The 26,180-nt window shown below is 43.5% G+C and overlaps 3 protein-coding genes across 4 annotated transcripts in view; 1 reads left to right on the top strand and 2 right to left on the bottom strand.

Moving 5' to 3' along the window:
* Positions 1-499: 499 nt before the first annotated feature.
* Positions 500-2,977, bottom strand: zgc:113208 (uncharacterized protein LOC550591 homolog). Its single transcript, XM_063210782.1, has one exon. It carries the CDS (start codon positions 2,859-2,861, stop codon positions 2,088-2,090), a length of 774 nt encoding a protein of 257 aa, XP_063066852.1. The 5' UTR covers positions 2,862-2,977; the 3' UTR covers positions 500-2,087.
* A 107-nt stretch (positions 2,978-3,084) lies between these two features.
* Positions 3,085-12,303, top strand: tbca (tubulin cofactor a). Its single transcript, XM_063210783.1, has 4 exons — positions 3,085-3,279; positions 4,800-4,905; positions 5,762-5,848; positions 12,013-12,303. Exons 1-4 carry the CDS (start codon positions 3,101-3,103, stop codon positions 12,091-12,093), a joined length of 453 nt encoding a protein of 150 aa, XP_063066853.1. The 5' UTR covers positions 3,085-3,100; the 3' UTR covers positions 12,094-12,303.
* Positions 12,304-17,025: 4,722 nt separating this feature from the next.
* jak2a (Janus kinase 2a) overlaps positions 17,026-26,180 on the bottom strand; it is a 56,598-nt gene continuing 47,443 nt past the window's right edge. For both annotated transcript variants that reach the window (XM_063210760.1, XM_063210761.1), the window contains 5 exons: positions 25,525-25,649; positions 23,193-23,365; positions 20,381-20,498; positions 19,956-20,069; positions 17,026-18,702 (listed from right to left, as the gene is read on the bottom strand). In XM_063210760.1, coding sequence (XP_063066830.1) covers positions 18,613-18,702; positions 19,956-20,069; positions 20,381-20,498; positions 23,193-23,365; positions 25,525-25,649 — 620 coding nt within the window. In that variant the 3' untranslated portion in view covers positions 17,026-18,612. The remainder of the gene's footprint in view (positions 18,703-19,955; positions 20,070-20,380; positions 20,499-23,192; positions 23,366-25,524; positions 25,650-26,180) is intronic.

Raw genomic sequence — 26,180 nt, 5'->3', positions numbered from 1 at the left:
TCTTTGTGATGTCTCTCTTGGCAATGTTACAAGTATGTTGTTACTTGTCTGTTGCGTTGTCTAAATAGTTGTACAAAACAAAATACAAAAATATACAATACAATATAACGCTGTATCTTCAAGTAGCAATTGAGCTTCATCACCTCTAGTAGACTACTGTTGGGACTTGCTCAGTTGTTTTGCACTAAATTAAGCCAATGGTTGTAAATTGTGGAGGTAATGTGGGCAGCATTTGGACAGCCATGATCTAGTGGTTAGGGATTTTTTCTTTCAATCTGGGGGTTGTAGATCCAGATCCCACCTCATATCCATCCATGGCTGAAGTGCCCTTAAAGGGACACGGTGCAGGAAATGGTCAAAAAAGGTACTGCAACTATGCTGCTCATTGAAACTGGGCTGCCTATTGCCAAATTTGATCTTTACATGAAAGTTTACTAAGTAATAAACACATATTTTCTAGTATGGTCCAAGAACAGACATTTTTGCAGCTAAAAATGGCTATTTTTGGAAATTCAAAATGGCGGATCATGGAGAAGATCTCCCTTTTCATGTATGAAAAGTGAAATTTTTCCAGTCATAACTAATGAATATTTAGAATTTGATGCTGGTGGTAAGTATTCATGAAAAAGGTAACATTAGTGAATGGGCAGCATGAATTCTGGAAATAAACAACTAAAAATCTCACACAGTGTCCCTTTAAGCAAGGCACCTAATCCCACATTATTCCAGGGACCAACATGAAAAATAATAGCTGATGATTTTTATCCAAAACAACTTGGTTAAGTCAAGTAAGTGTAATTAAGTTGAAATGTTAACCCCACACTTATTCTTCGATGTGTGTTTTACCATACCAAATATCCCAGTTCTAGATCATAGCCTTAATTAAAATATGGTTGTTATGAATTGGACAACCAGGCCACAATTGTGTGTTCTTTAACATTAGGCTAATTAACATTTAATTGGTTATAATAATTGACATTTTGTATGCTGCTTGGAATGATTTGATTCTTTTCATTCTCATATAGTAGTAGGCCTATATTTAGTAATCAAATAATCTTATTATGACTACATAATAGTAGTCAATAATACATTGTTATTGGACACACTGAAACAGAGAGTAAAATCACCTGTGGTGTAACAGTGCACAGTTCTGTTCTCCCAAGAACAACATTTTTGTAGTCGCAAATTGTATTTTATTATAAACAGATAAACTTAAGGAGGAGAAAATAGAAACCATAAAATGTGTGTACAGTAATCCTGATACATGTGCCCCTGTAGCACAGAGGTTCCCAGAAGGGTACTGCACTGCAGGAGGGATTCCCAGATTGACGCTCCCAACTCAGGACGCTCCCATTTCATCTCGCTCCCACTAGCCAGACTATCGGTACCACCGCCATATGACGGAGCCAGTTATCTTGTTGATGTTAGTTTTTTGTTTCTAACCCTAACCTTAACCCTAAACCTAACCCTAAACCTAACCCTAAACCTAACCCTAACCCTAAATTGCTTGTATGTGGCAGTATATGATAATACGTGAAATATAATCGGGTGGGACCGCACGTCCGGGAGTGATGGAAACACCTGGGACCGCACGTCCGGGAGCGATCTCAGTTGGGAGTCTCCATCCGCTTACCGCAGGAGGATAGAAGGCATAAGAGACTGTATAAAACCTTGAAAATGCTTTCATGATATAACCAAACCATTTTTGGAAATAGGCACCTGCACCTCCCCTTTAGCCAACCAAACTGAATTGAATCAAATCAAGGGAAGGTGCAAAATCAGCTCACCAAGACATTCTGAAATAAATACAAAATATTCTCAAGTCTGACGGGAGTGGCAGCATTGTGTCCCAACTCCCAAGGCAACATACAAGGCAGCTGAGTGAGCAATAGCCCGCTCCATAGTTTAAAAAAAACATTACTTAACATTACAATACATAATAACAACAGCTTAATGCATGAACTCTCCACCCTCTCACGTTTGGACCTCTCCCATTCCCTGAAAACCCCACTTTGCCCACATCAAATGATAAAAGCCACCGTTTGGACCAGGCCAATATTCCAGGAATTTCTTGTTTTCCTCAATCATTACTTCGGCTTGACTCTCTTCGCCCCCTCTTTGTAGTCCTCTGGGGTGAGTCTGTAGCCCCAATGCTGCAGCGTCTGCCTCACCACGGGGGACACGGTGGGGTTGTCGTACCCGCACCCCGACCTCACTACCTTGGTGATGAGGTTGTTCCTCCAGCGGCCCCTCACCCCTGCACACTTCGCCCATCGGCTGATCTGCCGCTCGTCGTCCTTTGTGCGACGACCCTGGTAGAACCTGCAGTACCACTGGAACCAGCCGTATGGGTCCTGGGTCACAATCCACCCACTGGTCTCCCACATCTCCAGGCTACCTCCACACTTCACCTTGTACGTGTTCACAGCCTCCCTGTAGGTTGGCGAGGCCACCTGTGTCTTGATGTTTAATCCTTCAAGCCAGTCCTCTGGAAGCTCATTCCAAACATCTTTATAGTTCTGTTTTGTTACGCTGGAGTAGATTGGCCGGAAGTATGTGCCACCGAAACTGCCTGCTTGCAGCACCTCCTTTGGAGTCATGTTGGGCCTGAAGTCTGGACAGTCCTTAAACACCAACTGCCCTTTATCATTTTTCTTCACTTCAGATGTGGTCTTCGATTTGCTTTCCTCCGTTGACGAATGAGCTCGTTTCTTTGTGGTTTTCCCCGCTTCTTCTTTAATTTTCTCTTTCTCTGGGCGTGTGGAAAGCTTCGCTTTTTTGGCTTTGCTGTTCGCAGCTCCCTCCTCGTGCCCAGACTTTGTGCGTTCACTGCCATGCTTTCTCTTTAAAGTTTTATCCATTTTGAAGAAGTAAATGTCCTAAAACGCTCTTTTAAATCAGCTTGTCCACTTCAAAATATGCAATCCACGTCCGAGACGGTAGTCCTCCACATGCAATCCGATTGTTGAGTAACCAGCAAGGCGGCACTTTGTTTGATAACATCAGACTGTTTGGTAACAAGCCGTGAAGCCAGCAGCGACACATGAATCAAGCTTCCGAGTTTCAGAGTACGTCATTTCCTCTGAAAGACAATTCGCATATGCGCAGTCTGAAGATCCGTTTGCTAGGCTTGCACAGAAATTCATCTCACAGATATCACCTGTGCTTGGACTTCATTCATTTACACGCATTTGTTGTCAGGAGGGTTAAGAAAAACGTCTTTATCATGGCTGACCCAAGAATACGTCAAATCAAAATCAAGACAGGAGTCGTGAAGAGGTAAGAACCTGCTTTTGTCTACAGTAACTGGCTAAGCTAACGCCCCAGAAAGAAGGATGACATGCACATGATCATTTCCATAACATGTTCTTTTGCAACCATCAATGTTGTCAGCGTTGTCAACTTTCACAAATTCACGCTGTCATCTAACGCTGTAGTTTGACAACACATTATACTTGTTTGTATCGTTAATAACAGTAACAGGCCTTTATCATTGCGGGTTTAGGCTACCCTGACTCATCTCGCTAGGCCAGCCTGATGTTTTATTTAGCAAAACAATGAATTGCAGTTTTGGGGCGGTGCATTTATTGCGCAGCCCTGGAAAACTCCCAGCTATTGCGCGCTCGATTTGTAATCTTGTATAGCAAATGAGGCCATTAAATTGACGTTCTTTCTAGGGCGATGGTGGCTAAAGAAAAGGAAAACATAGCACGCACGTTCCTTATTCGGAATGTGGGTTATCTCAAAAGTGGTTGTTAAACACCGCATCATATTTTTCCTCACCAAGTTGGTATTGTATATTAAATTTAAAAGTTTAAAATGAGGCGATGAGGTGGTAGGAGTTTGTATGACAGACTTAGTTGTTTTCCATCCACAGCTTGCAAGCTCAAAACACTCAAAAGAACCTACCGCAAACTTGATACAACTAGTGCAGAGTCAGCTGATTGAAACACAAGTACACATGTCTACTGGTTACTCAGATAGGTTACCTTGGTTGGAAGGAAACTGTACTTCTTTTTTTGAATGAGGTCATTAAATTGGCGTTCTTTCTAGGGCGATGGTGGCTAAAGAAAAGGAAAACCTAGCACGCACGTTCCTTTTTCGGAATGTGGGTTATTAATCTCAAAAGTGGTTGCGAAGAACAACCGTGTTTTTAACGCCACATCATATCTTTTCTCACCAAGTTGGTATTGTATATTACATTGAGTTTAAATGAGGTGATGAAGTGGAAGGAGCTTGTATGACAGACTTAGTTGTTTTCCATCCACAGCTCAACTCACACGCATTTAACTAATATTGGAGTAAAAACATTAAATTACATCACACAGCATTTAGCAGACACTTTTGACCAAAGCGACTTACAAGGATGACATTCAAGCAAGTAGGCTACAGAGTGTGGGGTCAGTAGGCTACAGTAGGCCTACAGAGTACAGCAGTATAATGTAGAACAGACAGATAGAGTAAACGTAATGGAGGACCTATGACATATAGAGCAGCGTGTTTAATCAGTAGTGCATTTGACCACCATAACCCTGCACCCCAATCGTACTAAACCACCCTGTCTTATCAATCCTCCTCGGTACACTTTGCTTTGCATTAGCAGGTGTAGTCCCAGCAGGTGCACATGCAGGGCCGCTGACAGCTTTCACTGGGGCCGGGACAAAGTCATTTGAAAGGGCCTCCCAGCTCAATAGATACAATGCAACGAGGACCCAATTTTGGACCCCCTCTCTCCCTGGGCCCTGGAGAACTGCCCCCTTTGGTTAAGTTTAATGTATTGACTTCTCTGGTGTTGACAGGCTGGCCAAAGAGGAAGTGTTGTACATAAAGGAGGCCAAGCAACAGGAGGAGAAGATTGAGCGCTTGAAGGCAGAAGCAGGAGATGAATACGTCATCAAGAAACAGGTATGACGCCTGGAGCCCCCTGGTGGAGCAGAGCTACACACACTACCATCTGGTAGTGCTGCCATTAACATACTCTTCTCGAGAAAATAAACGGAGCGTTTATTGCTTAAATATCAACGGCAGCTCGCATTGATGAGTCACAGGACGGATTATAGACTATATTGACTCTTTAGAGATGAACAGAAAACGTTTTTGAGGAATTTGTTGATGGTGAGTTGCAATAAATGCACCCTTTATTTTCGGACTAGAGAAGAGCATGTTAACAGCAGTGCTACCAGACGGTAGTTTGTGTACACACACACGCACCGTCGGTGAGAACCAGGCTACGACGCCTGTGTCTTCTAATATAACACTTCTTTAAAAACAGGTATGACACCTGTGTCTTCTAATATAACACCTCTACATGTACGACACCTGTGTCTTCTAATATAACACTTCTTTTGTCTTCAATTTGTAGTAGATTTCTTTTGTTGTTGACTTTGGTAGTTCACTTCTGTAGTTGACTTCTCTGCACAACTTAAGCTTAATTTGTTGTGAGATTTGATGTCATTTAGCAATGTTTTGTCATGTACTTGGTGCTTTGTGCTTTCCCAAAAAATAGATGATTTATATAGATAATATGTATGAATTGGGTGTGAAAAGAAGGGGAAAAGATGGGGTTTGAAGAATGTGTTATTATTAGGTAATATATGACATGTCGTTTGATACAAGTCATTGGTGGTGTTGAGCGAGCTTATCCTGACGTGTGTGTGTGTGTGTGTGTGTGTGTGTGTGTGTGTGTGTGTGTGTGTGTGTGTGCGCGCGCCTGCATCTGTGTGCGTGCATGTGTGTGTGTGTCCTCTGCTCTGCTCCTCAGGTGGAGGTGCTGCAGGAGTCGCGTATGATGATTCCAGACTGCCGTCGTCGTCTCAACGTGGCGCACGCCGACCTGATGCAGATCCTGGTGAGGCCACACAGCTCAACTATTTACACACACACACACACACACAGGGTTCGTACGGTCATGAAAAACCTGGAAAAGTTATGGAATTTGAAAATTCAAATTTCCAGGCCTGGAAAAGTTATGGAAAACGTATTTTTGGTCAAAAGTTTTGGAAAAGTCATGGAAATCCATCCAGTGTTTCATCAATTATCTTCATGAAGTTGATGCCACGGCGTAATAAAATCTAAATGTCCGAGTTCTCGTGGAAATGTTGTCTAGTGCAGGCTGCGTCTGCCTAACCATGTGTTGCCAAATTGAGTGGGTTTCAAATAACGCATGTTGTAATGGCTCCAGGCGGGTTTCAAGCGTTTTTGGCGCTAGAAATCAGTCACACCTGGCAACCCGCCTCGTAACGCGCCGCGCGAGCTAGATGTAGTGTGTGCGTGGTGGTGAGAGGTGATCATAGCTCTAATCCTAGAAAAGAAATGTGGTTCTGTACGATATTACAGCATGTCGCGAAGTGTTACTTCAACAATGCGCGGCTTAACTTTCTGAAAAGATGATCAACAATGGCTGGAGAGGACGAAAGTTGTGATGTGTCCGTCCGATATGGGCGAAGCAGCGGCACTTGTTAGCCACCTGAAGGGCAAGATACAGCAGGCGGTTACCTCCTCAGCTACTAACAGGTTAGCAGTTAAACGCGTTTTAAAATATTTAGCGGTTCCACTGAAACGTAGCTAATGCCAAAAGGAAACAATCCTAAGACCTGTTTGGTCTTGGTTTAATTTGCCAGATAGGGCACCAAGCGAACCTTTATGCTTTCGGTAAGCCCCGAGATTTTGATATTGATAAGCAATGCACATGCTGCCTGCGAGTGAACTTGTCCAGTGTGCTGAAAGATTACATGAAATCCGTACAGTAGTCTATGTGCAGCTGACCGCGAGCCAAACGATTAGGCTACCAATGTCTGCATGACGCGCCTGTTTTGAAATACGGTATAAACGGCAGCGTGACTAGAGTTTGAAAAAGTCATCTGTGGCTTTGTTTTCAAATCGGTCAGATCGTTGTAACACAAATAGGCGAGTGCATTTATGACTTAACCCCAAAAAAATTCTAACAAAAGGTTTCTCAGTGGTTTACAGTACTATCAGATGTACTTAACAACATACTAAAAATCTGCCAAAATCTGACTTCAGGAAAGGCCTCATTTTCAAGATGGCCGCCGCCGGGCCCTGAAATTGACTCAGGCTTTAAAATTGCATTAAAATGACCAGGCATAGTGGTGTTTGATGCATGTTTCAACCTTGTAATGTTGTAATTAGACTATGTCCTTGATATATATATGGTTATTAGTGCAGTTTGCTGTTAAAAAATCAATTTACAACTGTATGGTACTGTAATATTAGACAAATTTGGCCTAGCGGTTAGGCTTAATAGTGCTAACCTCTTCTTTGTGTGCATTTTAGTTTTTTTTTCCAATTATGATTATGTTTTACATTAATATACATGTTTTGCATGTGCATGTTTTAAAATGTATTTGTTTATTTTATTTTGACAGTAATGATCAATGGTAAAAAGCAAGGAATCCATACGAAGGATTCAAAATTTCACTTTTCACTGCCTCCCGTGTAGACAAGACATGACAAACATTAAAAGTGCATGATATTATAACATCTATGTGCACAGGCACAACCAAAAATACATCTTAACTTATCTTAACCTATCTTAACCTAAGTACACAGCCACAACACACAAAATACCAAAACATTACAGTAACTATAAATAAATGAATCAAATTACACATATGCGTACGGTAGTCAGATCAGGTATTAGTACCAGTAAAAAACAAGAGATTGTGAGCACAAGACAGTTTATTATGTATTTGTTTAGCACAACAGGTATACATAGTACAGTTGTATGTGGGAAAAGTCTTTTCTGGGGGGTCTGAGAGCAATTGTTCTTCTGAAAGATGCAAATTTTTCCGGCAGCCTGTTGGGTGCAGAGAAGAACTCAGCATCCTAAAGCCTGGCTCAAACTACACGACTATCGCGCCGATTCTCGGCTGAAAACCCCTCTTACGACAATCGCTGGAACGTTACTCCCCAGGACCATCGCAAGCGATTGTCGGGGAAGATTTCCTCGTCGTGAGCGACGTTCTGAGATAGAACTTTGGCAGCTCAAAGAGTCGCCGATCGCAAGTCGTAGAAATCAAACAGTGTTTGATATTTGCGACTGGAAATAGAACGTCGGGCATTGTCTCGGTGGCTGCGAGCAGCGACAAGATTGACAGTTGCGATTCTCTTCTAGTGTGCGGTGCACCCCGACGCCAACATCGGACACACAATCGCTAGTCGTGTAGTTTGAGCCTGGCTTTACAGTCTGTTTGAGACTATGGTGGTGCCAGAAGAGAAGCTTGTTGAGTGGCTTGCATCACTATTGTGATTACTTTGTGGGTGGTGTATCCAAACCCATTCAATATGGTTGTGACGAAGGGGAGTAGAGTTGCCCAGCCGAGAATCGAAACTGGACCCTCTGGGGTAATAAACTGGGGCCCTGACCACTACACCAAAGAGCCAGGCTCGTTGGTGTGACAGTCAGAACACACCCACAACTCTAGTGATGGTAACTCCATCACACTGCCTTCCCCTTCAGGAAGCGCACTCGTGCACTTCACACACTTCATGGTGTCCCTCACGCAACTGCCCGTCATAATTCCCCCATCCAGTGTGCCCCATCATCAGTGCTTCACCCATCACTGGGGTCCCTCACCACGGGGTTACCAATCCTGGGTGTCCCTCACTTGGAATTACGGCTCACACACAATGCGTACGCTTCTGATGGCATCACACCATCCCACTTCTGACACCATTTGTAGCGAAGGGGAGTAGAGTTGCCCAGCCTAGAACCAAACCCAGACCTTCTGGGCTTGTAAACGGGGGGCCTGACCGCTACACCAAAGAGCCAATCTCGTTGGTGTGACAGTCAGAACACACCCACAACCCTAGTGATGGTCACTCCATCACAATAGTAGCCAAGCATTAGTAGCCAAGTGGGATCAAGTACAGTTTCCTAAATGGGCGAGAATTCCCTTTTAACTCCATTCATTCTCCTTGTCTCCTAAAGGGGCATAGTACAGGTACACAAATGTGGTCTTAGAAATGTGGTGATGATGGTAAAGCACTTGCCTCGATTGTTCAGGAAGTTGAGACACTTCTTGACATGCAGTGTTGGTCCAGAATAGGTCATCATTGATGTCCAAACCGAGCCAGGCCATGCCCTGCTGATGACGCAACACCTTCAGCCTTGCTTCTAGTCAGGCCAAGTGCAATACAAATATAATTTCTGAGCTCCGGAAAAAACGGCACTCCTCCCACTTTGTTGGGAAGCATGCAACCATTAGCAAACCAAGGGGGTGGGTCGACCATGCCGTTTGGGAAATGTTGATTGTTATGCTCTTGGTCAGACCAAGTCTTGAAGAGATTTGAAAGTCAATGATAATCAGGCCAAACCCACATCTCATCTTTGTGCTGCTCAAATGGTCTGCCTCTTTCCTGTAGTGTGCCTTGTCCCTCTTGATCGTCTGTGAACTTAACAAGAGTGGAGTGGTACTGTAGGTTGACGTCCAGTCATTTATTAGCAGGGTGAAAAGCAGAAGGCTGAGCATGATTGTGCAAGCTGTGACTCATTCTTGACAAGGTGGTGCTCCTGCCCTGCCTGTATCCCAGGGCAAGCAAGGGGCATGGACCAGGTGGGAGTACTGCATTCAAAGGGTAATTTATTGGTTGGACATCTTGCAAGGCCACTCCACTTGCGCCGTTTGGATAGCTACAGCAGCTCCTTTTACTTTGTGATCTCGGGCTCCATCAACTCTAAAACCTGCCGGGCCTTCTCTTGCTTGTATCCAAGTCCTACAGACTTAACTGGAAGATGAAGCAGATTCTTGCCAAATAGTTATACATGCCTTGGTAGCATCATAGCTTGAGTGCCTTTCACTGGGAGAATGACATAACTAGCAATTCAAGGTACTTCATAATGATGGCCACAGGTCACATTCATTTCAGCAGGATGGGGAATTCTCGGGCATCATGTTTAGCCAGCTACTATGATTTAGCCTGTTACTATGATGCTGCCCAATATTTCAAGATCAAGTCAATCTGGTCAAACTGCTCATATCTGTGCTATTTCAGCGCTGCCCAAATTTTGGAAACTCAATGCACTTTGCTTGACACACACCATTAAGAATATGGCTCACACTTCAGCTTGGCCAGAGTCGCGATGGAAGTCATGGATGAATTTCCTGTTTAATGTTTATTATATTTGAATGCAAAAAATAACACATTTTGTTCCAAATTCAAATTCTTCAGCACGACTGAAGAGTCCAGAGTTTAATATTATTGGGATCAGTATGATGTGGATAATTCTAAGTTAATTCCCAAAATATTATTTTAATTTACTTGGTCAAAACGAACATGAACCACCACTTTTCCTGGTCATTTCAAGGTCTTTATAAGGTCATCGGGCCTACATACAGTATAAATAAATATATATAATAAATAAATAAAATGTAAAAACATACATATATTTAAAGTAAAGTGAAAATAATCACAAACAAAGGGGATAGCAGTACTTAGCTTACATACAGTATGCCAGAGCAGATTTGGCTAATATCACAGTAGGCTGCCATCAATCAAAACAAAATCAAAATGCATTTATAACCATTCATAATATCAGGGAAATATTCCAGTAACATTACATGGTGAAAAAAAAACATATCAAACACCTCTATTCCTGGTCATTTCAATGTTATTTTATGTCCACATTCATCTCTTGTCTATCCATACAGGAAGCAGTGAAAAGTTAAATTTTGAATCCTTCGTATGGATTCCTTGCTTTTTACCATTGATCATCACTGACAAAATAAAATAAATAAATACATTTTAAAACATGCCCATGCAACACATGTATATTAATGTAAAACATAATCATAATTGGGAAAAAAAAACTAAAATGCACACAAGGAAGAGGTTAGCAGTATTTGGCCTAACCGCTAGGCCAAATTTGTGTAATATTACAATACCATACAGTTGTAAATTGATATTTTAACAGCAAACTGCACTAATAACCATTTATATATCACGAACATAGTCTAATGACAACATTACAAGGTTGAAACATGCATCAAACACCACTATTCCTGGTCATTTCAATGCAATTTTAAGGCCAGAGTCAATTTAAGGGCCCGGCGGCGGCCATCTTGAAAATGAGGCCTTTCCTGAAGTCAGATTTTGGCAGATTTTTAGTATGTTGTTAAGTACATCTGATAGTACTGTAAACCACTGAGAAACCTTTTGTTAGAATTTTTTTGGGGTTAGGTGTATTTTTCTCATAAATGCACTCGCCTAAAAATGAAACTCACCCAAGCATCTCCTTGAGTGGGCGTCAGACTAGAACTATGCCACGAACAGTGCAGTCTCTCTTTTTTTTTTGCTCCAGCAACGACCACAACATTATCATTCTTACAGGAGCTTTGGACTGTTGTGCTTAGGCAGGTGTAGTAGGCAGGCCTATGATTTCTTACTTGGGCAGGATGAGCATTTATCCATCTCCATAGAGAGCATGTTGATACAAATGTGTCTTCATGATGATTTCACGACCTAATTTGCTATAGGCTGGCCTAGGCCTATTCATTTTCATTTCTGACTGTACATTAGACAAGCGAATTATATAACAATGGTGAATAATAGCAGAATTAATGTAATACAACATGAAGTATAATGGTTGCTTATAGCTTGTAGTAAAAGATAACCTATAGTATGAATATGTTTATTTTTTACATATTTGTAATATAGGCTATGTAATATATATAATATAATATGCCATAGTCTATAGTATAAATATATACAGTAATTACATATTTATAATATAGGCTACGTAATATAGCTTGTAATATAGCCTAATACGCCCCCACCCCCCGCGCGCGATTGGTCATTGGTTTTTCGGTCCTGGAAATTCAGAAAAAGGTTTTGGAAAAGTCATGGAAAAAAATTGGTGAAAAAGTGTATGAACCCTGCACACACACACACACACACACACACACACACACACACACACACACACACACACACACACGCAGGGCTCACACTCTTACACACTCTTAAGACCAATTTACCATTTCCCTCCCACAGGAAAACGAAGCAGATCTCGCAGAAACGGAAGAATACAAAGAAGCTCAGACCATGCTGGACTCTGTGAAGATGGAAGCATGATTCTCCCACTACAGCCACCTTAAAATGTCCCACTTTGAAGCTTGTGTTGATCCCGAGACTAATCTTAATTTGTAATAAGTATCTTATCAGCTATATTTACAATTTATTTTATACATTTTGCACATCAAAATGTTTAGCATTTTGTTGTGATCTTTCTGCCTACTGTGTTCACCTTGACCAATGTTCTAAATAAAATCTTTTGTTTTTGTATAGTTGGCTTTTGCTTGTCTTGATGTCTTTCTGTCCCCTTGAGATTGCTGCTTAACACCTGGGCCGAATTAACGCACAGGCTAGATATGGCTGCAGCCTGGGGCCCCACCTACCAGGGGGCCCCACAGGCTAGGCATGGCTGCAGCCTAGGGCCCCCACAGGCTAGGCATGGCTGCAGGCCAGGGCCCCCCACCTGCCAGGGGGCCTTGATTGGCAAAAAACGTGAAAAATTGCAGAATTGTGACAAGATGCAATATTGAAAATTAATCTGTTGTGTTGAGTACCGTTGGTAGAGATGTTATCCTTAGTTTCTAGCTCATAATTATGACACTGTCTATTGCAAATCTGTTGCAAAATTTGGCTTCCAGGCGGTCCCACAGCAACCTCTCAGCGAGGGGCCCCAGGCCATCATAGGCCTACTCTGGCCCTGCTGAACAACCTCTTTCCAATCTTGTGTTATTTCACTCTGTTGAGTATGGTGGTTACACAGTGTTTAAATATCTAATTTAGAATAGCATGGCAAATCTGAGATTAATCACATTATTACATTAATAAATATCCAAAAGTAAATGTAATGTCCAGGGCCGGATTAATGCACAGGCTAGACATGGCTGCAGCCTAGGGCCCCTACCTACCAGGGGCCCCCTGATTGGTCAAAATGTATCTCTCATGTTGAGTAGCGTTGGTGGACATGTTATCCTTAATTCCTAGCACGTCATTATGACTGTCTATGCAAATTTGTTGTGAAATTTGCTTTCTGGGGGCCCCACAGCAGCCTGTAGCCTAGGGGCCCCAGGCCATCTTAATCAGGCCCTGGTAATGTCACCATATGAGATGTAGCCATTTGTATCCTGGCTGTTGTTTTTTCTCTCTCCTCTTTCAGAATGACTCACTTAGGTCTCCTACTGGAAGCTTAGAGTATAACATGTAGGCCATTTACGACCAGTGAGGCCGTCTTAACCGTTGGGTCTGTTGTAAAGGTGACCCCCTTCAATATAGGCTTTAAGTGCGTTACAATATGCGACCTTGCCTCCTTCACTTGTGCTTGTCTCCTCGTCCCGCCTCCTGGCCCCTCCTCCATGGAGAAAACGATAAAGTTTCCCAGCTGTCAGCCTAGCCACAACAACTTTTGAGGGACTGTTTTTCATTCACCATCCCAAATGAGAAAAAGACTCTACAATTGAGCTTTTGTAAGATATTGAAATATGATGCGGTTTTCAGTGATGTCATCATGACATATTACTTCCTGGTACGAGGAGACAAGCACAAATGTAGGAGGCAAGGTCGCATATTGTAACGCACTCATAGGCTTTAAGTGCAAGTGGAAATCCTGGTTTGTGTTCATAGTACGGCCCTTAGGGGACTTTGGGGAAATTCGAATGAAAAAAGTTCCCCACCCCTGACATAAAAGAGCTTGGATGTCATATGGTGCAGTCATGATGAGAATGATGAAATATTGGTCAAAGACAAATGTGACGCATGCAAGAAGCAGTGTGTCAGCTCATCAGTCATGAGCTTACATCTGCATGCATGTGATGAAAAGATAATATGTGGCTGTGGCGTGTTAGACTACCACAGTAACGTATGTACATGGGAAATCCCAAGCTGCTTTGCACTGCTCACTCGTTCCGATCTGAAAGACAGCAAGGAGTCTGTCCACAGCAAGGGTACCAGATCATGGTCCCTGTCTCTCCAATCAGAGAGCAGGGAGGCGTGGAAAGGTGATGACTGCAGTTTATTTGAATAGATACAACTGACACGATTGACTATGGGCAAAGTATGCCAAATGATACACATTCGCAACGCCCAATAAACAACCGTTGTATCACCCCCCCCCCTACGGGATTTGCAGTAGACAGGTCACCAGACCTTATCTCACTTGTGATTAAGTCTGGTGGTAACCAGGCAATGTAGAACAGGCCTTGGTGAATGACAAGTTTTCATTTTAGCAGCTTTGACAGGATGTGGTGTTCAGCATCTTAGCAGCTTTGATGCATTTCGTACTGAAGGTGTATAAGTAGTGGACACACATTTCAGTAAAACAAAACAACCATTTAAGACTTGTTACGGTGGATTGTGTTGAGACTAGCGTCAACCTGTTTGGAATTATTAGATATTCATATGATTACCCTATAATTCCACCAATATTTCTACAGGGCTTTGTTGATCAACTGAACACCATATGTGACGGAGGTCATCTTGCACCTGTTCACCCCCCTCGGGGATCGAACGTGCGACCTCGTCAACTACAACGGTTCGGATTGGGAGACACAGTACGATACCGCTGGGCCAAGAGACTAGTCTCTCGGCCCAACGGCACGAGACTGTATGAAGCTATCGGAGGGAGGTTTACCAACGTTCCACGCCAACTCTGTGCTAGTTAGCCTCCGTTACACTCTCCCCCTTAAACCTCACTCCCATCCCGGGTCATACGGCACCACTGTGACGGAGGTCATCTTGCACCTGTTCACCCCCCTCGGGGATCGAACGCACGACCTCGTCAACTACACGGTTCGGCAATGGGAGACACAGTACGATACCGCTGGGCCAAGAGACTAGTCTCTCGGCCCAACGGCACGAGACTGTATGAGGCTATCGGAGGGAGGTTTTACCAACGTTCCACGCCAACTCTGTGCTAGTTAGCCTCCGTTACACATATGTGTTTACAAGTAGGTTATCATTCAATTTCTCCAAAAAAGGAAAAGAAAAAGCCATTCGGCTGACCCGGGTTCGATTCCCCGCCCGGGTCCTTTGTCAACCCCTCCCAGTCTATCTCCCCATTCGCTTCCTGTCCACCTCTCACACTGTCCTACCATTAATAAAGTTGTAAAAGACCAAAAAATAATAATCTTAAATCCGAAAAAAAGAAAGAAAAAAGGATAGCACACTCCTTTGGCTTTTTTCTTTTTCTTCTACGTCATTGGCATGATGACGTTTGATCTTTCTGGAAAAAAAAATCCAAAGGAGTGTGCAAACCTTTTTCAAAGAAGTCCAACAGGTGGACAAAAGATGCGTCCGTCTGTGCACTGCCACCTTGGCGACACAGGACCGAATGATCATTTGGAGAAAGCGTTTCAGATGGACAGACCGACAGCCGGACATACCCTCTTATAGAGATGCAAGAACGCATCTAAAAACACAATTGTTTTTGTTCGGCACCAAGCACAGCTAAAAGTGTATCATTCAGTTCCTAACACATCACTGACACTGATCACATGATATAATTATCCAGGCAGCAATTTAATGAAGCAATATAGAAGCAGCCCAATGTCGTCCATCTCCATTTGGTCTTGTGTTGATGACATTTCCACCTGCTCATAGGACAACATTATATGCCTCAAAATAACATAACATACATAATTATAGACCATAGTCAAAATATGACGCTTCATTCAATGAAAAATATCTCTCTTTTTTTTTGCAAATAAAAAAATATATCGTTTGCTCAGTCCTAAGTCATATATCATATCAAAGTCCTTATGTCCTCATATCTTTGTCTCTCTCTTGTTGTCCATTCGCTCGTCTGTGTGAGTCCAAGAGAAGGTTTTTGCTGATCAGAGTGAGAGCCAATCAGCAGTTCAGCTGTGACAGAGGAAGACACACACCAGCACACCGTGGGTGCACTCCAATATGCAGACTGCCGTCCTCCACTTGTGCTTGTGGCCTCGCATTTTGCTGACGCCCACGTAGAAAACAAAGTTTCCCCACTGTCAGCCTAGCCAAAACAATTTTCGGGGGATTCATTTTCATTCACCGTCCCAATTACAAATTAGGAAATGACATTAGAATCGTGCTTTTGCAAGATGTTGAATTCATTTTCTGTCATCGTCGGTGACGTCATCATGACGTCACAAGCAGGCAAGTGAGGATGGAAGTCCGCATTTTGGAATCCACCCCATGTCTTCTCTCCAATATCCTAACTCCCGCCCTCCACCTGCACTGTACTTGTGGCATCTTGCTTCGCCCTGCTTCCACGGACAAAACAAACACTTTTTGCTGGTGTCAGACTGGGACTACAGGTATTCCCCATTCAACTTCCCGATTGCAAATTATGAGGATGACATTTGAACTGAGATTTGCAAGATATTGAAATAAACTTCTGTCCTCAATAGGCTCGTTCGTGACGACGCAGTAAGATTTTTGCTAGGCAGTGGGCATGCGCACTTTGCCAGTTTGATGCATTGTGGTTAGACAATTCTAACCAGAATGCATCAAACTGGCAAAGTGCGCATGCCCACTGCCTAGCAAAAATCGTATTGCTTCGTCACGAACGAGCCTATTGAAATAAACTACTGTCGTCAATGGCGTCTTGTGATGTCATCACAAGGCCACACAAGCCCAAGACAGGAGGGGAGGTAAGGTATCGTAAAGAACTCTGAGGGTGCAATCCAAACTGCTTCCTCCCATCCTGTTGCCTCGCTGCCGTTGCCATTGCCCCGCCGCCGTGGACAAAGCGATGGCTGCGTTCGTGATGGTGCATTGCTGTTTTTGCTGTGCGGCGCGCATGCACACTTTGCCGTTTCAATGCATTGTGGTTAGAATTAGCATGTGTGCTACACAGCAAAGCTGCAAAGCAAAACCAGCAATGCGCCATCACAAATGCGTCCATTGGAGTTTACCATAATGGGCTCGGTCGTGACGATGCAGTAAGAGTTTTGCTAGGCAGCGGGTATGCGCACTTTGCCAGTTTGATGCATTCTGGTTAGAATTTTCTAACCACAATGCATCAAACTGGCAAAGTGCGCATGCCCACTGCCTAGCAAAAATCTTACTGCGTCGTCACGAACGAGCCTACTAATACTCCCGTGGTTGGGCAGAGGGCAAGTTTACAGAGGAGAGCTACACAAAGGGTGAATTCCAATACGTGGAACTCCCGTCCTCGGTCTGTACTTGTGTCCTCGCGTTTCGCTGACGCCCCCGCCTCCGTGGAGAAAACAATAGAGTTTCCCTGCTGTCAGCCAAGCCACAACTAACTTTTGGGGGACTATTCGTCAACTCACCATAATGTTTACAAATTGAGCTTTTGCGAGATATTGAAGAAATACAATTGATTCTGTCGTCGTGATGTCGTCAAAAGGCCACAATAAGGAGGAAAGTGAGCAAGGGAGGACGGGAGTCCGCATATTAGAGAGAACACAACCTCTCAGCATAGATATGCATAAGAACACCAGACACAGTCTCAAATGTACAAACATACGTATACACATAATATAAACACTAAGAAATGTGTGTGTGTGTGTGTGTCTCCTCTTGTCCACTCTGCAGAGTTTAAAAAAAATATATTCTTCTCTTCAGTATTTCGGCACAGCTTTTTTGGCGTTCACAGTCAGATAGAAAAAGAAAATAAAAAGTGACTTTTCTTTTATCCAGGCTCCACTTCATGATAGAGTGTGTGTGTGTGTGTGTGTGTGTGTGTGTGTGTGTGTGTGTGTGTGTGTGTGTGTGTGTGTGTGTGTGTGTGTGTGTGTGATTATTATCATTTTTCTTTGTTGTCATTAATATGGAGGGGTCCTTTCCTGGCACATAAAAGGCCTTATATCTTGAGGTCGATGATTACATAGTATATCGCATTACTGTATTTGAAATGGGGCACATTACACCTGGTGAGCAAACAAACACTTTAAAAAAATAACCCCTCGCTCTCTCTCGTGGCACTTTTCACCACAGCAACTGGTATTCAACTCTTGAGGAAGAATACAAGGCACATTATAACAGGCTGGGTGATGGCAGACACAAACAGAGAGACAGGCAGCCAGATAGCCAGACAAGCGGGCTGAAGAAAACAGAGAAACAATGCACAACACTGAGGTCTCTTTCTGTTCCGATGCAATGGATATACACTGCACTGCATCGCATCGCATCTGATTGCATTTCACTGCATTGCACTGCATTGTGCTGTGCTCCCTGCCTTCTTCATTTATTTCACCTGCACTGAAGTCTTTCCGTTTAAACCAAAACCCCATTCCTTACGGGAGCCTACAGGTCTGATTGAGGAACGGGCCTTTTCCGTTTGGTGCAGCTGATGCAATGACAATCCAATTGAGACAGTCCCAACAATCCGAGACAACATGGACGCTGCCTTCTTTACAGCAGTGCCCCACAGCCAAGACCGAGCCGCTCAGTTCTCCTCCTCCTCATATGCTGTGCACTGCTCAGGCCTCCCCTCCTCCTCCTCATATGCTGTGCACTGCTCAGGCCGCCTCCTCCTCCTCCTCCTCCTCTTCTCCTCAGATGCGGTCCACCGCTGAGGCCTCCTCCTCTCCTCTTCTCCTCCTCATACGCTGCTCAGTCCTCCTCGTCCTCTCCTCCTCAAATGCCGTCCACCGCCTGGCTGAGGTCCTTGAAGGAGGGGCGTTGGGACGGGTCGTTCCTCCAGCACTGGCCCATCAGATCCTGGATCTGCAAAGGAGCAGAAGGGAGGGGGAGAAAACTCAGTGAAGACAAGAGTAGCACTCGACTTATTTTCTCCTAAAAGGAGGGAGTCCAAGGCACTCTTCTCATCCAAAAATGACACATGTTGGTGTCTTCCCTGATCAGGCTTTTAAAATCAATAATAGCCATGTTTGAGTAAAGGGTTTTTTAAAAATATACTTTTTGGACACAAAGAGTGCCTTGGACTCCCTTCTTTTTAGAAGGCAATGTTTTTCCTCAGCACTTGAGAGTTCTTCACTTCAGTCTACTTTTTTTGTTTGGTCAATATTTTATTCATTTATTTTTAATGTCGGGAAATGTTACTACGTACATAGTATACATGGTCCATTAGGACAATTGTACTTCTAAAAGGTAGTTAAAATGTACCATCTCAATTCATCAATATGTTAAGACCCAAAGCGACCAGAGCATTAATGTATTTGTCCGTAGGGCTCATAAGGAATGCCACACATTCCCGCATCCATGAGACCTCTGGAAGTTGATTTTTGGCATCTAATTCAATGGCGATACATGTATTAATGCTCTTTTGATCCTGTTTGAATTGTGTCAGGGGCTTCACATATGTAGTTTCTGATATTTTAATATAATCTTTCGGGAACTCCATCTATTCTCAACCGTAAGACTCCAAAGGTCTCCTAACCACAGGTCTCCTATAGGGGCGTTCACCTGACATCATGTGGATCCAGGAAATCAATGCAGGGGCATGAAGTATCTTCCTCTACCAGACAATTCTTTGATAGGGCCAAACAGAGCCAATTGGTTACCAGTGAAGTGGAGTAGTTTGGCCAGAGCCAGCGCCATGTAACGAGCTAAATCAATCCAGAGCCAGCAGCATGTAACAAGCTAAACCAATCCAATCAGTCCCATCGCATGACATGAGTGGACAAACTACAGCAGAGGGACGCTAGCTTTTTCGGTGACTTGTGTTCTTTGGCCACTTTTGGCCTGAATGCAATGTACCGTTTGAACATTGACATGTAATGCAAAAAAGTTTATTTTGTTTCAGACATGTAAAAGTTTTTCATCTTTTACTTGACATGTTTCGACGGTGAAACTTCCGAATACAGAAGTCTCATTGCAAAAACATGTCAGGTAAAAGATAAAAAACTTTTACATGTCTGAAACAAAAGAAACTTGAAGATTTGATAAGAGATCATGAACTTTTGGGCCTGAATGCACCCGGTTAGAACATTGCCATGTCATGCAGTTGAGCTCCTCACCTCTAGGGGGCAGCCTAGTGGTGCGGGCAGCCTGTATCCCTTCTTCAGCAGCTCGATGAGGTGGTAGACGATCATCTGGCCCTGCTTATCACTGCCCATCTGCTCCATGAACACCTGCGGACCAGACCAACGCAGCACAGCGCATCAGCAGGAGGAAGGAAGGAAGGATTTCATTTTCAAAAATACTTTAAAAATAATAATAAAAAATAATTCATGTCTGGATTACCGGTACGTTTCATCAGAAGCTATATAACTGCAACTGTAATATCATACTACGGTACTAGTGTTGTAATTACATCTGTAACACTTCTACTAGTGTTGTAATCACATCTGTAACAGCACTTCTAGTGTTGTAATTACATCTGTAACAGTACGTCTACTTCTCCTTTATACAACTCTGCCTATGTCAAATTAAAGTCACTTACAGCAGGAGGGCTGCAGTTCTTGTCGCTGTAGGTGAAGAGCTCATACAGCACGACTCCAAAGCTCCACACGTCAGAGGCCACCGAGAACTTGCTCTCAGTCAGGGACTCGGGAGCATACCTGCAACACAAACCACACAACACAAGACGTCACTCAGTATACCTACAACACAACACAACAGTTACTCAGTCAGAGAATCCGGAGTTCATTTGTTTCAGCGATTGCAGCTTTTAGCTAATTGCAACTTTTCAACAGTATTCTACCTGCATTTATAGCTCAGCATGGGCATTCACTGCATCATTGGCACATTCTCCATAATAAACAAAACAGAAAAGGCTGATCCGCAGGGGTGTATCCAGCTTTTAAAAAGTGGGGGGGTTCTGAGATCAAATATAGCCCCAAATCCCCCCCACGCCCCGCGCACAAATTTCAGCATGCCTAGTTCCATATACTCTATTTGTACAGAAACAAATTGCAAGTATACCCATACTTATATGTATATGCATCACAGTATCTTGTTGTATGTATCGCACATAAGATTCAACAACCCAAACTCTCTGGAACGCAATCAGTATCCATGACTATAAAATTCTCAGCTGGGCTTTCCTTGCACCAAGCTTTGATCCATTAAGTAAACTCTCTCTCTCTCTCTCTCTCTCTCTCTCTCTCTCTCTCTCTCTCGCTCTCGCTCTCGCTCTCTCTCTCTCTCTCTCTCTCGCTCTCTCTCTCTCACACACACACTCACACACACACACTGGAAATTGGAAATTAACTTGTCAACCCAAGAGTCAAATCTGCCCATAAAATCAATCAACCCCTCAACAAGCCGATTCATATTTATCTGTTTCATCCATTCGAATGCTTTAGTGAATTTTACCATATGCCTACTGGTTTGCTATACAGATACTTAAATACTAGGCCTAGTGATGGTTGTTGTAAACTGTGGTATTAAATTAAGGCTATAATACGCATGCAGGCAACACAGTGTCAACTTGCAACTTGGCTGAAAAATATGAACCTCTCTGCACTAGCAGTTTGAAAATTATTATTGATAAAAGAGCAGATGCACTGCTACAGTAGCCTATTTTTAATATGGAAATGATACACAGCACACCGGGAAAATGTCTCATCAATAAACAAAATTGTAGGCAAAACATGATTGCGAGAATACAGCATGACCAGCCTTGGTCAGTTTGCAAGCTCCAGGCTTGCCTGAATAATGTGTGCGGAGATCAGTTTGTCACTCACTCAACTCTAGAACTAGTCTCATGGCTGGGCAGACAGGCGTGGTGTCTCCTCTCCACGATATGTATAAGAGCTCACATCGCAAGTAGGCTACTATTCGCAAACAGGCTCTGAGTCTGAGCTGAGCACAATCTCAAATTCAACCGCTAAAACACACACGTAGGCCTACAGATGACACTCCATTAAATATGTAGCATAGCAGCACACTCCACAGCACAAGAAGCTTGCAACCAAACTGCGTTGCCTCGAATACGTGGACGTAAACATAACAAAAATAGTTACGCAACTCAGACACTAGCAACAAATGAGCAACAACAAAATGAATGAAGGTTGTTTCCTTTAAATTTACCACAGTCATACAGACAACCTCTTATCATATTCACCAGAAGTTTACATGAGCTGAAACTGCCTCTTGCATGATGTTGAAAAGTAAAGTTTGTTAGCAATCAGACGGTGAACCCAGATTAATGTAATGCTGCTCATAGAAAGCCATAATAGATAGCTTGCGGTAAGCTAAAGATGAAATGACATCATACGCAAGTAGCTCACCGGTAGTCTAAAAGTAGGCTATGTTTTTTGCTCGGCGCGCGGGCATGATTGAGGAGGGGAAAAGATCCTACCTGAGTTCTAGCTTCTATCCATCCTTTTCTTGGCGTCTCATTCGGCGAGAGTACAAACTATTGCACTTTAAAGACATTAAATTAAAGTTCGGGCTATTTTCTGCCATCACCAATGTCATGCATGTTGGTAGGCTATATTCTGCTGGGAGCTGTCTTTCTTTGCTAGTCGCTTGTGAATGATCCCTTGCTGACTAGACTAGCAACTTGCGAGCTATAATTCTGATCGATTGTATAATTTTTTTTCTCACAGTGAGTGGGGGAGGGGTGCCAACAAAATATTTGTAACTCGGTGCAACTGAACAGCTCGTCACTCATCGAAGCAGATAGAATTTTCATGACCCGCTATCAGACTGCCTTCTTTTTTCAAATAGAGGGGGGGATGTATGTGACAGGTCAATTTGCGTCTATTAACGGCTGAAAATGCTTCCCTCATCATGACAGGCAATGAACTTTTGCTAATATAAAACAGTCTGTTATTAAATCCTTTCAGTGATACTTCATTGAGGGCGTCTGCGTGCAGCATAGACCTTGGGTCTGCAGCAGCACCATGAAAACCTGTGACCACGCACTCTGTCAGCACTGCCTCCAGCACGCTCTGCAGGCTGATCAAACAGCTGTAGTTATATTCGCGCAACTAGAGTAAAATAGAGTGATGCAACGAAAGCAAACATTTTTCATTTCCCTACTTTGACAGGCGAACATATAATATTTCATTTCAAATGGCTATTTTAGTGATGTTTAGTTTCACAAAAGTGAGGGGGATGGAATGGCCTTCCACTGAAAGTGGGGGGGATGCAACGTACTCATCCCCCCCGTCGGATACACCCCTGCTGCTCCGCCATTGTGCTCAGCTATAATCTGGCACATTTACATGTGTATGTTCATTAATGTGCAATGTCCTGAAAAGTAACGTAACGTAAAGTAAAGTAAAGTAGAATAAAGTACTGACCAGAATATGGGGCTCTCCCCTGGCTCCTTGACAGTGTAGTATTCTTTATCCTGAGGCAGCACCTTGGTGAGGCCGAAGTCTCCGATCTTCACCCGGACCTCGCTCTCCACCAGGATGTTGCGCGTGGCCAGGTCTCGATGGATGTAGCGCCTCGTAGCCAGGTAGTCCATTCCCTGCAGATTACATTACATTAAATTACATTTAACTTACAAGGAGGACAAGCAGGCAAGTACAGAGAGTGAGGGGTCAGTACAGAGCACAGCAGTATACAAGTAATGTAGAACAGACAGAGAGCAGAAGAATAGTGGAGGACCTATGAAATGTAGTGCAGGTTAGTACCCATGATTAGAAGAGAAGAGTTAAGTAGAGTAGAGGACAGAAGAGTAGTGTATAGTAGATAAGAGTAGAGTAGAGTAGAGTAGAGGACAGAAGAGTAGTGTATAGTACAGTACAGTAGAGTAGTTTATAGTAGAGTAGAGCACAGTAGAGTATAATAGAGTAGAGTAGAGCCCATGAAATGTGGTGCAGGTTAGTACCCATGATTAGAGGTGAGTAGAGTTAGTTATATTATGCAGAGAAACTCTCTCAGGAGAGATGAGTCTTCACTGTGGATGGGGAGTACATGAGAGATGTTGTAATGACCAGTCCTTGTTATCACTACAAGGATAGTTGCAGCAATGGCCTAGTCTAGTGGTTAAGGACATGGAGTTTAGATCAGAGGGTTGCAAGATCGAATCCCACCCTTACCACTCCCACCACACTCCATGGCTGACGTACCCTTGAGCAAGGCACCTAACCCCATACTGCTCCAGGGACTGTAATGTCGCATTGGATAAAAAGTTGTGAAGCATGTTGTACCTTGTAGATCTGGGAGAGAAGGGTAGTAATATTCTAATAACAAGATAATAATACTATGATAATAATTGTTAAATGTGTGTATAGTGCTGTGCAGTACCTTGCAGATCTGGGAAGAGTAGTAATATTCTAATCATAATACCATCATTATAGTTGTCTGATTATAATAATTATTCTACTAATAAGATAATAATAGCTGTGTGTAGTGCAGTACCTTGCAGATCTGATAGAGGGGGGTAGTGATATTCTAATAATAAGATAATGATAATATCTTATTATATGGTGTGACGTCATCGGTCGAATGCTCCATTCATTTCAACGGGGCTCCCCAACGTTCGCACGTCTGTTATGTAAGGGTTAACGTTCGGCGAGAAGGTCGCTACCGTGGAATAGCAGCACGACAGAGAGAATCTTTAGACCCCGACGCGGAGCGCTGCTATTCCACAAAGCGACCGACTCGCCGAAAGTTAACCCGCTTATTATATGGATATACTTAAATGTTTCACACATGGCGGGGACATTTCTTTAGGCCTATTTAATGTGAAGTCTATTATAGTTTTTAATGTCAAAAGATTGTTGCTGCGCAAAACAAAAGTGCCGTTGTGGAACACCGCTAACAGCTAGGTAGCCAGGACAACAGGTGTTGTCTATCACAACAGCAGATTAGAGTCTTGTTGAAAAGTCGCTTTAGCAGTGAAAAGTCTTGTTGCCATTGACAGCGGTCTGTTATAGACCAACCCGTCCGTTATCGAAAAATAACAGACGTGCGAACGTTGGGGAGCCCCGTTGAAATGAATGGAGCATTCGACCGATGACGTCACAACCATATAATAATTTTCGATAACGGACGGGTTGGTCTATAACAGACCGCTGTCAATGGCAACAAGACTTTTCACTGCTAAAGCGACTTTTCAACAAGACTCTAATCAGCTGCTGTGATAGACAACACCTGTTGTCCTGGCTACCTAGCTGTTGCCTAGCGGTGTTCCACAACGTTTTGTTTTGCGCAGCAACAATCTTTTGACATTAAAAACTATAATAGACTTAACATTAAATAGGCCTAAAGAAATGTCCCCGCCATGTGTGAATCATTTAAGTATATCCATATACAGACCTGCAAACTCGTCAAAGAAAAAAAGGTGACAGTGTACAGCGGGGGTTCTATTTCTATTCACGTGAATGACCTAATTTGCCGGGAAAAAGGTGACTGTCACCAAAAGGTGACGAGTTTGCAGGTATGCATATAATAAGCGGGTTAACTTTCGGCTCCGCGTCGGGGTCTAAAGATTCTCTCTGTCGTGCTGCTATTCCACGGTAGCGACCTTCTCGCCGAACGTTAACCCTTACATAATAACATGACAATAGTTGTGCAGTGTGCAGTACCTTGCAGATCGGGTAGAGGGGGGTAGTGATATTCTAATAATAAGATAATGATAATATCATAATAACATGATACTAGTTGTGCAGTGTGCAGTACCTTGCAGATCTGTGAGGAGTACAGCAGCAGCTTCTTGTGGTCGAAGTGCTCCTTGTTCTTCATGAGGTAATCCCTCAGGCTGCCGTAAGGCAAGTACTCCATCACCAGGCGCAGGTTACGCCGACCTACACACACACACACGCACGCGCACGCGCACACACACACACACACACACACACACACACACACACACACACACACACACACACACACACACACACACACACACACACGCACACACACACACACGCGCGCGCACGCGCACGCGCACACACACACACGCAGGCGCACACACACACACACGTGCACACACACACGTGCACACACACACGTGCACACACACACGTGCACACACACACGTGCACACACACACGTGCACACACACACACACACACACACACACACACACACACACACACACACACACACACACACACACACGCACACACACGCACGCGCACACACACGCGCGCACACACACACACACACACACACACACACGTGCACACACACACGTGCACACACACGCACACAGATGCACGCGCACACATACACGCACGCACACACGGATGTTTGTCAAAACAACACAGTTCAGTGCCTACCTGAACATTTACAGTCATAACAATGTTTACCCCTGCCCTGTCACACCTTTGACT

The sequence above is a fragment of the Engraulis encrasicolus genome, chromosome 11 (genome assembly GCF_034702125.1).
Source record: "Engraulis encrasicolus isolate BLACKSEA-1 chromosome 11, IST_EnEncr_1.0, whole genome shotgun sequence".
In the NCBI taxonomy this organism is placed as follows: Eukaryota; Metazoa; Chordata; class Actinopteri; order Clupeiformes; family Engraulidae; genus Engraulis; species Engraulis encrasicolus.
Note: the sequence above shows the minus strand (reverse complement) of the source record. Positions and strands in the feature narration are given on the sequence as shown.